At 33.6% G+C, this 12,075-nt stretch overlaps 2 protein-coding genes across 2 annotated transcripts; one reads left to right on the top strand and one right to left on the bottom strand.

The window, feature by feature from the left end:
• Positions 1-2,889: 2,889 nt before the first annotated feature.
• Positions 2,890-6,813, bottom strand: LOC100805678 (probable glycosyltransferase At3g07620). The gene is made up of 5 exons (XM_006573402.3): positions 6,663-6,813; positions 5,838-6,529; positions 5,618-5,748; positions 4,925-5,258; positions 2,890-4,387 (listed from the first exon to the last, which is right to left on the bottom strand). Exons 2-5 carry the CDS (start codon positions 6,492-6,494, stop codon positions 3,719-3,721), a joined length of 1,791 nt encoding a protein of 596 aa, XP_006573465.1. The 5' UTR covers positions 6,495-6,529; positions 6,663-6,813; the 3' UTR covers positions 2,890-3,718.
• Positions 6,814-7,609: 796 nt separating this feature from the next.
• Positions 7,610-11,093, top strand: LOC100805138 (CRS2-associated factor 1, chloroplastic). The gene is made up of 5 exons (XM_003516437.4): positions 7,610-8,412; positions 9,290-9,417; positions 9,567-9,792; positions 9,883-10,010; positions 10,129-11,093. The coding sequence occupies exons 1-5, from the start codon at positions 7,632-7,634 to the stop codon at positions 10,981-10,983; spliced, it is 2,118 nt and encodes a 705-aa protein (XP_003516485.1). The 5' UTR covers positions 7,610-7,631; the 3' UTR covers positions 10,984-11,093.
• The last annotated feature ends 982 nt before the right edge of the window (positions 11,094-12,075 follow it).

Here is a 12,075-nt window from a genome sequence, read left to right as displayed (position 1 = left end):
ATAAAGTTATGCATAGTAAAAATTGATACACCAATCCTGTAGATAACTTAATAATGAATGGTTTTAATTAATCATATGGAGTTTGAATTTTATCAATTATTTTAGAAATTAAATTGAATTAATTTGTTGGCTTAAGAATTATATATAGGTACGAATTATTTTTCAATTATTATTATTTTTATCTTATAAATAAATTTATTTATTTACATTAATTTATAATTTTAAATTATTTTGATTATATAAAATATTCTATATATAATATTAAAAATATAAATTTAATCACTACTAATTCGATGACAATTTAAATATTACAATTGAACCAATAAACCGCAAACTAGTATTTTCATTGATAAACCGATCAGTTATTTATATTTTATTTGCTCTTTACATCAATTCCACCACTTTATTAGATTTTATAATAAATTTATAATATATGAATATGTCAAAAATGAACATATCACTGATAAAATATAAAATAAATTAAATGATAGCTAGAGCTTGGATAATTTACATGAAGTTTTAGGTTTTTTTGAGAGCATGAAGTTTTAGGTTTAAATGTCATTGTTTCTATTAGTATACAAAAGATTATTTTTTCTCTGTAATAAAAAAATTAAGAAGGGAAAAAGCTGCTTAATTGAAAATTTTGAATGCCATAAATTTCGGAAAGAGTAATAATATTTGTAAATCACATTGTTATATAAAATACCTTATTTTATTAGATGAGAAAGTTATTTAAGTCTATATAATATTTGAAAGAAAAACCACAAGTAAAAGTTGAATTAATCCCAGTCAGTCTTATAATTTTTTTAACATTAACCTGTGTACTTACACTCACAAGTCACAATAGATAATCTTTTTATTATTATTATTATTATTATTGGTATAATATAGAGTTGCTTTCTATTTTTGTCCACCTGTGAAATTGTAATTCTTCATTTGTATACTATAGAATTGTAATTTTATCACAACAAATGAGTGGCCGAAAACTACTAGCAGTAAATGTCAATAGGGCACTTGATGGAATTAGTCTAGTTGTCAGTTACGATTCCTCAGTACGTTTGTACACTCTACGGTACTACATGCCCCATACATAGTTTTCTCCGCAAAAGTGATTAGCTTTTCAATTATTTTAAGAGAAAATAGTTTATATATTTATACTATATACTACTAGTATAAAACAGTCTCATATTTAATTATAAATATAATATATAATAAATTTGATGATTATTATAATAATTTTAAAACAATTATATCAATAATAGGTTTTAATTGATTGACAATGTAATACTTATGATGTAAATGTTGTTTTTTTTTATTAAAGATATTTATAACATTTTAATGAATTTATATTCTAAAAATCAACATAAAGAAAAAATCTTTCGTAGCTGAACCAAGGCTTTGTAATTATTTTCACAATTAACACCGGCTTCATTGTTTGCACGGGTCACAAAGGTTCTGTTGGACTTTCTGCAAGTTAAGGTAAAGAGTGCTAATGGCCCGACCCGGTGATGTAGATGCAGTAACAGTTAACTATGATACTTACAACACAGTTACACGAGATTTCGCGATCACAATATGTATCTATTCAATTCCAATGTGGCTTCATTTATTTCATTGTTAATCAAAATAAGGATTATGTGGTAGATGTAGTAGCCTATGCCTCAAAACAAAAGAAAGAGAATGTCCTTTCATTGGTTTCCAATAAGGTCTAATAGATGACTGAGTTTCTTAAATTCCTTAAATATGCGTATCAAACAAATTTTATTGAGAGATAAAACTTATTTCAGTGCTTTAGAAGAAAAAAATATGGTATTATTTTATCAATTTTATAATACACAAAGCTTAAATTGAAAATATTATATATCTTTTAATCAAGCTTCTAAATCAAACAATAATACATAAATTGAGTTTGAATCATAGGGATTCATTTATATTGAATATCTGTGAAGAAGTTTGTCCTGTATAATAATTTTAGTTCGTTAGAGCATAATGGCTTCCCATAAAGAATATTTATGAGTATGTCAAAAGAAAAAAAAAATCATGTAAATATTTTTTCTAAAATTTTACAATATGTTCTTAATAAAAAGATACTTAATGTTGAAAAAAGCACACGTGTGACCTTATGCACAACACATGGGTAGCACTAACATCGAGTGCAAAGATTTAGTTAACAGAAGAGAAAACTAAATACTTTTTTTTTTTGTAAAGAAAAACTAAATACTACACCATGCATTGATAATTCCGCTTCATCTGATTTGAACAATTAACTTAAAACATAACAATTCATTTACATGTCACATGTGACAATACTCAATTGATGCATAGTTATTTGTTTGTAGTGTATTTAATGCTGGAGGTGAAAAGGTTATTACTCTTTCAAGAAAAGGATCAACATCAGCAGAAATTTGTATTTTATTATTAAAAATTACAAATTCAGTGGTTTTGTTTAGTTCAGTCTAGTTTGATTTGCGTTTAAATGGGCTAAACCTAGCTAACTCACTCATTAAATAGACTGTTTTTTTTAATCTAATTTGCGTTTTGCCTGCAAGCTAATGGACTGGTCTGTAGACTTAATAATACAAAATATAAAATTTGAAAAGTGTACAAAAAAAAAGAAATAATTGAAAAACCTGAAGAAAATATAAGGAGCTTGATAAAAACTGAAAAAAATCAAACATCAAATAAAATATAATAAAACATACAAGGATTAATGAAATAATAATATCTAAAAAAAAATCATCTACATCACTCAAACATCAAATAAAGAATAAAAAACTTAATATCTGCAACTTTTTACATCAAGAAATTATAAATATTCAAATACTACAAAAGATGTCAACATATACTAATCAAATACTCCTAACCAGACATCAAATAGTTTTATCTAAGTAAATAAAACAATCAATAATATTTAATAAAGGTAATTAGTTTGTGGGATGACCCATTAACTAGCGAATCTAACAATGTGCTTGGTATATATACACTTACCTCCATCTACAAGCACTTAGTTTACTATTGTAAAAAGCTGCAAAAATTATAGATCTCGTATCTGCAAGCAGTTATTTCTCTTACATAATAGTTTGCCCTTTGCAACACCAATTTAAGGCTGCAAAAAATGTGCTGCCAACTTTTTAGACTATGTGTTGAAGCCGTGTCCATAAAACTTTCTGTGCATCTACTTGTACCTCTAAAGTACTAGTACCCATAGTGCAGCATTGTTAACATTATGCAAAAAATATAATGATGTCATGCTTAACAAAGAAACTTCTAATAAAGACAAGTAACTTGTAATCTAGGGCAATCCTGTAGAGAAATGATTGAACATTTCAATGCATAGAGACCTCTAGAATTGGACATTTCATTAAATAAGAAATGAGTGCTCGTTTGGAAAATTTGTTTCATCATGCATTCTAGAAACATGGACAAGAAAGGTAAACCTCAAATGGCTTCGGAAGAATTTTATTTATACAACAGCCCAAAAGACCATTTACAGTAACCAAAAATGATATTAGCCCAAGAGATTAAAGAGAGGGTAAAGTTCAACCGGGCAATCGTAGTGCAGCTTGGATTTATAAGCCTTCCAACATATTAAAAGCTTGAGAAATAACTTTTTACTATCAAAGTTGCTTAGTCTATCATTTTGGTAGTATTTCACGCTGACATATACTAACTTTCTTCCCACCCTAACAACACTATCTTGTTCACATCAATGATATCATCACCTGGGTCTAATCTGAGAAAGCCTATTCTTCCATATTGCGTGAAGAATCATATGAAACAAGTCATACTTAACAGGAACTTTGTGCCACAGGAAGTGCTGCTGAACCTTCTTTACTCCCAAATGCAGTGCCAGGTACTTCTCTTCTGGGATTGAGAGAAGTATGTCTCTGAGACTTGGGACATCCCTTTCACGAACAAACAGGGAAAATGCCTCCCACTTCAATACCTCAAATAAAGGAGGCACATAATTATCTGATATGATAACTGGCACACACCCAGAAAAAATGGCCTCAATTATTCTTGGGGTGTGAACCTCATAGCCTCTAGCACATATGCAATACTTGCTGCTATTCATATATTCCATATACATCTTTTTACCTTCCAAATCACGTGGCATTGGACCAAATATTTTCATGTCAGGTTCTTTATTCGCCCAGTGTTTTAGCAGGATAGGACGGAGATAACCATGCATGCTTCCTGCAAAAAAGGCCAGAGCAGACCTTTCTGAGGGAGGTTTCCCTGCACATTCTTTGAGTGGATCCATCACAGAGTGTATATATGTGACAGGTAGAGTAGTGTCCTTCCCTATTTGGAAGCCTTTAGCAACATTAGAATTGCAAAGAGACCTAATACAACCTTTCATTGGTTGCCTTGTGATTCGGGAGGCCTGCAATTGTATACATCACACTATGTTAATATTGCATAAAATTTAAGCTGCACCATAGATCCAGGTTCAGCAAGTTGAAGTAATATTAGCATGGGGACTGTATCCCTTTTCACTAGATACATAAGCACTATGTGGAAAATTTTCAAAAGGAAAAAAATTAGATTAGGATTTCAATCAAATTCTTTTGTGTAAAACAAGTTATAGGACTTCTAGCAGGAAAAAATTATTCCGTGACTTAGCATAACAAGTATTTAACAACTATGAGCAATGGCATAACTTAGCCACATCATTCTAGAAACAAGGTCCTCTGATAAAAAATGAATTCTACACTCGTCAAGTTGTGTGAGTGAGCCACCTTGTGATCAATTCAACTATATGTAGCTGATGTATGATCTGATCAAATTTCTGAATTGATATATGGTTGTTTGCTTAAAAGCATTTTCTAAAAGGATGCCAATCTTAAAAGAGAATTTTACCAGTACTATCCTGTAAAAATGTTACATAAATACTAATAGAAGTTATTCATTGGAAGCACACCCAATCATGACAAGCAACAAGAAAATGATCTGCTCCATCAGTTCTGTTCCAGAAACGATATCTTCCTGCAATTAGCTCCACATATTTCTCAAGGTGTTGCTCCATTTGCTTTGGGTTAGAAAGAGTAACCCTTAGCATTTGTGAACTGAATGGTAGGTAAAACAAATGAGCTTTTCGGGGATCCTTCACAATGAACCTTTTATTTCCTTCCATCAATTTCATAAACCACCCCTCTGAGGCATAAATTCCTCTCATCTTTGGTTGATGGAATATTGGTTTTGCTCCTTCTCTATAGATAAAAACTTTGAGCTTGCGCTCCATCAGTTCATAACTCCTGAAGAACAGATGTATAGATGTGTTTCAGTTGTCTACTAAAAGAAGACCTATGCATGAACACAGGTTAAGACAGAAATAATAGGGGAGAGGTGGGGGGTTCAGGCCAATAAATGGGATGATCTCCATATTATTGATGGTACAGGGGAAGTCCAGTTGACAATGTGCATATATAAACTTGTAGCATTAAATGACAATTGGATTCTTGAAATTGATTTTAAAAATTCCAAATTTAATCAAATCATAGTAGCACACTAACCGAAAAATACAGGACAACTTGCAACTGAAATATGAGAAAGAACAATAATACTCTATATCTTAATGCTATACATCTAACATATTGAAGAATTTCCAGGATACCTTGAAAACTTGGAAACATCCCGGAAAATAGGAGCGTAAAGTCCAGAAGAATTTGATATGGCATGGGCATTTTCAATCTCTAGTTTTGCAGATAAGAGTTCCCTGTCCCGTCGAGAAGACCACCTTGGCCTCTGTCATCAATACATAATACATGAAAAATTAGGACTCCATAAAGATTCCACAGTGGCTCAAATTGGAACCAAAAAGCTGAAATCCATACCATAGAAGCAGAACTATTAAAGCTCTGAAGCATCAAAGAGTTCATCTGTGTTATTGAAGTTGGCCACACCAACTTACTCCTCGTTGATGAAGTACCCATCTTAGGTTTACTTTTCGACATGGACAAAGGAGATTTCAACACTTGTGGTTTCTCATTTTGAGATTCCATTTCCACACTTTGTATTCTACTCTCATTTGAAGGTTTTTTTACAGCAAGCAACATATCAGATGCGCTCAAAACAGCATACTTGGGTCTTTTCTGAGTGAAACTGTAAATTGCATCCTTATGATTTCCCACTTTAAAACCCTTATTATTGGGAATGTGTCCCTCTCTTGAATTTCTGCCCCCATCAGATTCCAATTCATGGTCCAAATCAGCTTCTTTCTCAGAATCATATTCCTTTGAATGAGAGACAAAAGTAGCATTAAGCATAACATTGGTTGCTGATGTGGATCTAAACACACCCTTCTTTTCTGAAGTTCCAGAAATGGAAACTTCAATTGGCAAAGCCACTGAGCTCCCACCAGCATCCAACACAGAATAATAAGTTGTCCAACAACATTGGAAAACAACTATCACTGCAACGAACATGCCAACAACTGATAGCCTTCTAATTGCAACATGGCGCAACTTCATGGCTACAACAGATATACCCATTTCATATAAAACTCAACCGGTTAACTTCCCCCAAACTGAAAGAATAAACAGTACCATATTTAGATGAAAATCTTCAGTACGAGCAACAAAGACTTCAACTTTGCAAACAGAACCAAACACCCTTTAACCGTAAAACACAGAAAAAGGAAGATCAAGGAACATTATTACCTTAAAACCGTGCAATTTCAACAGTTTCTCAGTTGGCTGTAGAGTGTAGTAGTGTTGCTCAAAAGCAACAGAAAATGGTATATCCTTGTTAGTGCATATAATTACGTTGATGCCACTGTCCGAAAATGAAAAAACGACGTCGCTGTTGCCATTGCCTAAAATATTGGAAAACTTTTATTTTTAGAACAAAGTTTAATTTTAAAAAAAGGGAACAAAATTTAGACAATGTTCCTTAAACCTTTTAGGATTATTTTCTGGTCTAAATTTGAGTTTTTTGTTCTTTTAGTTTTCAACGGGCTAAAAAGTCCAAAAAAAAAACACTACATAACAATTAACATAGAGTCACAGTTCACACAAAATAAAAAATAAACAATTGGCTTAAAAAAAGCAAGACAATTGCCCAAACATCAAAAACTCCCCCTCCATTCTACTCCCAAGGTTGGTCAGTGCTGACCAATGCATCAGCACATTAATTTGCCTCATGCAAATTTGAATTTTACTTGTTTAACTATGATAAGAACTCAAGTGTTTGAAAGAAAAAAAAAAGACTTAATTGTATTTTTATTTATCTTATCATTGTTGAAATTTGAATTAATTTTTTATACAAAGTATTAAATGATTTTAATTCTGTAATTTTATTTTATTCGTTAATTTGATATATCCATTAAAAATGTTGATCAGACAATGCAGGAATGCATGAGTGCTATATTTGTATTTCTATTCAATTAAATACTAAATATCAAAATGATAGATAAAACAAAAGTACATAATTAAAATGATAGAAATCAAGCTTAACAAAAAAACGAAACTTGAATTTCAACTATAGTAAGAAAAATAAATGTGAAATTAAGTCGAGAAAAAACAAACAAATCTTTTGTATTTTCTGAAATGATATATATTTCCGAAAATGCCCTTCGTGATTGAGTTTTATGAAGGGTTTATGGCAGAGCAAAACCGAGACAAGAACAAATGGATGTGCTTCTGAAGGTGGCAATCCAATTACCCATATTTTCTCCACCCGTTTGCCCGAACCCGACTCGCGATCGTTGTTCCACGGAGCTCCGTTTCTCGCGCTGGAACAACGCCAACGCCGAGAAGTTCAACCGGCGCCGCCGAACTATCCAGGAAATCGAAGACGAAATCTGCCGCACTCGCCGCTTCACGGCCGCCGACAACATCACCAACACCGCTTTCGCCGCCGATTCCGCCGCAGCCGCCGAAACGTTCAAATCCCTCGGAACTCCCTCCGCCCCGTCACAACCTTCAATTCCGGGGAAGAAATCGAAGTACTCCAAGCCGCCGCCGAAGCCGAAACCCTTACTCGATTCGCACCCCGTGGTTTCGCGAGCCGCGAGCCTCGAATTTCGGCCGGGACCGGAGAACGTCAGAATCGGCGACGACGGAGTTTCCTACGTCGTCGACGGCGCGCCGTTCGAGTTTAGGTTCAGTTACACTGAGACTCCGAATGCGAAGCCGGTGAAATTGCGCGAGCCGCCATTCGCGCCGTTCGGACCGGCCTCCTTGCCGCGGCCATGGACGGGGCGGAACCCGGTGCCCCCGAGCAAGACGACGGTGAAGGACTTCCACGCGCTGGCTCTGCCGCCGCCGGATGAGGAAGAGGTTCAACCGGTTCGGTTGGCCGGTCCGGTTTGGGAGTCGAGAGATGAGGTATTGGGAGAACCGTTGACTAAGGACGAAATCAATCGCTTGATTAAAGCCACAGAGAAATCTTCGCGCCAGCTTAACATTGGTATTTTCTGTTTTTTTTTCTTCTTTTAATTTTATAATTCTAGAGAGTATTGAGTATATTATAATTAAAAAATTCTGATATTATATTTTCATATTATTTTTGTGTTTTTACTTTTTTGATAATTTGGATAATGTGATTGTTATAGGGCTGTTGTATGTGTATCCTTATGATATGAAGGGCTTATATTTTTCATTAGTATTTTGTAGTTTATATTGCTTTGTTTAGAGAAATGTAAGAGTCTAATAAGGATATTACTTAGAAGAGGTTCTTTAATTGTACTTTAGGTCCTGTTTGGATAAGTAGAATTCAGCTTCTCTTAAAAGTTTCGTAAGTACTTATAAGAAGAGAACTTCTATGAGAGTTAAGTGTATAAGTTTAAATAATGAATTGAGTTTATTTCTCTCATAAGCTGAATTCAGCTTTTTTGAAAATTTAAATGAGAGAACTTCTATAAGTTAAGTGTATAAGTTGATTTTATTGTACGAGAGAAGTTCAATTCATTTTATTTCTTATTCTCTTCTTCTATAATAAGTGCTTATAGAAAAATTTATTCAAACAAGGATTTAGTATTATTCTCTAAGTATTTCACTTGGGTAAAATATACAATATTGACATTTAAAGTTGACCTTGAATATTGAGGTAAGTAAAACTCTTAACTTTCGTAACAGATCAACACTAAAAACACTTAAAAAATTGTACCTAGGATTCATCCTTTTGTGAAACCTTGTTTGTGAGATTATTTTAACATTGAATCAGAATTGGTAAAATACTGGATGTTGGATGAGAATGTCCGAGTGGGGTGATCATTCGTATGAATATGCACTTATTGGGAATGGAAAGTTTAGTTTTGTCTATGCACTCAAATTTTTTGTTTTAGGCAGGGATGGTTTGACACATAACATGTTGGAAAATATACATACTTATTGGATGCGGCGTAGTGCGTGCAAGATAAAGTGCAGAGGAGTGTGTACTGTGGATATGGATAATGTGTGCCAGCAGTTAGAGGTTTGTTTCTTCTGCTTCTAAAGTCTGATCATTTGGTCCATGCTCTTACCAGTTTAACACGAGTATAAACGTGTTTCTTTATGCTTTGAGAAGGTTTGGAAATAAAGAACTCATTTTGTGTCTTATGTCATGTTGCCTGGTTTTGCCAGGAAAGGACTGGAGGAAAAATCATTTACAGACAGGCTGGCACAGTGTACCTTTTCCGGGGCAAAAACTACAACTATGAAACTCGTCCACGATTTCCTTTCATGCGGTGGAAACCGGTGTCTCCAGTATATCCTAGGCTAATTAAACGAGTTCCAGAAGGTCTAACACTTGAAAAAGCAACTGAAATGCGTCAAAAGGGAAGGGACTTAATGCCCATATGCAAGCTAGGTAGATTGTTTTGAACATTCATTATAACAAGAAATGAAATTTTTTGTTCTTTCTTCAAACTGACACGCGCATGTCTTTTTGTTGTATCAGGAAAAAATGGTGTTTACTGGGACCTTGTGACTAATATCAGAGAGGCATTTGAAGAGTGTGAGCTTGTGCGAATAAATTGCCAGGAACTAAATACAAGTGACTATCGAAGGATTGGAGCAAAACTAAAGGTATAACCTAGTTCACCTAAACTTTGCTTTCAATATTGAACTTAATAAGGATTGACTTATGTAACTTGAATTTTGTTAATTATGTTATAAGTAACATTTTTTCTTCCAAATACTTTAGGATCTTGTGCCATGCGCACTGCTTTCATTTGAAAATGACCACATACTTATGTGGAGGGGACAAAATTGGAGGCCCTCTTTACCAGATCCCAGAGATGATGACAAGGAAGCCAATAAAATTAATGTTGACAATGGAAATTCCAATAAACTGCCTTCAGATGCCCAAGAATTGTCAGCATTGTGTCTACAGAATAATCCAGTAGAGAATCTAAGCAATGAACCTCTTGACATAAGCATTTTATCTAATTCAGATGATGTGAGTTTGTACAAGGCTGTGTCTTGTCCCACAGAAAATAGCAACCAACTGGTGTCTGTGGTTACTGATGCTGCTTCACTTTCTATGAAATCCTGTGAAGCTGAAACTACAGAAGATGCCATGGTCGCTTCTTGCGAGCCACAAATGTTGCCTGGAACTAATAACAATTCTGTGAGTAACATAGTAGATCCTTATTCTGACAAGTTTCCAGGAGCAGCAGATGTTAGTGAGACCTCAAGATCTGCACTCTGCACGGAAGGAATTTTATCACTGTTGGAGCAAGCTGTTGAGAAAGGCAGTGCACTAGTTTTAGACGATGAATTTTTGGATGATGACCTCCTTTATCAAACCACAGTGGCTTTTGCTAAATCAACTCCACCCGAGCCTGTTTATAAGCTACCTAAACAGGTTGTCATTGTAAAAAGTGAGAGGCAAGAAGGTTTAACGCTGGAGACAGAAGAAATTACCAGTGTTACAAGGATAGGTGAAAAAATGAATAAGAGTTCTAAAATTAGAAGAAAAGAATATGGTAGGGGATCTCTGAATGTATTAGTACCACATAGAACGATAAACGTAGATAAACTTGCAATTCTGAAATGAAACCAGTTGGCAGTATCAAAATTAGGTTGTTAGCAATGATATTATTTGTTACTTGTGTAGGGAATAGTATCACTATTATCGATGTAAAAAAAAAAACATTACTTCTGTTATCTCTGTCCATTGTATTTCCTTCGTTACTTTGTTTATTCATAATTCCTATATATTATCTTGATATGGTTACCTCTGTACCGTCCTTAAATTGTCGTCTTATTTGATAATTCTCATGTCAAGAAAGGGATTAAATATACATTAACCATTTTTAAGGTGAGACGAGAAAGTGTTGTGCCACAGCCCACAAGCGCAGTGAATATCAATCATGCTGATACACATAACACTTTGTTATTGCTGATTAGGGATTATAATACTTGTTTTCATTCTTGTGTTTGAAAAAAAGTACCTATATCTGCTTTTATATATATATATATATGATTAGCAACTTTAGTATTCATTTTTATATTTTTTTTTATTGGGTACTTATACCTACGATTGAATCCGTTACCTGCACTTAAGTATGGTAGTCAACAAATTAATTGTCCAATCTAATATACTTTTTAAAAACTACGTTTTTTTAAAAAAGAAATACTGGTGTAACTACGCAAATTTCTTGATATAAACGCTAAATTTATGTATGTTTACTGCTTATGGAAAATGTTTTCGGTAGGTTGTGGTCATCCTTATTGGGGATGGAAATTTTCAGCATCATTCTTATAGGAGTATCTTGTGTGTCATTCAGAATTGCTTATCTCAGTTCCTTGATATACTACATTTCTCACGTGGTTAGGGAAGTCAACATGCATGGTTGCAAACTGGTTTGAAGGCACGTATATACCATAGAATTACATGTAGATTTATATTTTGTTTCAGATCCTCCTATGTAGTGCATTCCCCTTCTTATGTGGTACGATTTTGCAGGTTTTGTCTTCCCCCTAGTTCTTAGCGTAGCGGCCTTTACTTTTAGTGCATCGAAATAAAAACTTACTACTAGAAGAAAATAAATAAAAAATGTGTTATCGCACTCTTTTAAAGTATTCTTTATTATTGTTCAAAAGTTTATTAAAAATTATAAAATTTTATAGGTTATTTCATTTTTTA

Source organism: Glycine max, chromosome 1 (assembly GCF_000004515.6).
Source record: "Glycine max cultivar Williams 82 chromosome 1, Glycine_max_v4.0, whole genome shotgun sequence".
Lineage (NCBI taxonomy): Eukaryota > Viridiplantae > Streptophyta > Magnoliopsida > Fabales > Fabaceae > Glycine > Glycine max.
This window is presented reverse-complemented; position numbering and strand designations above follow the sequence as displayed.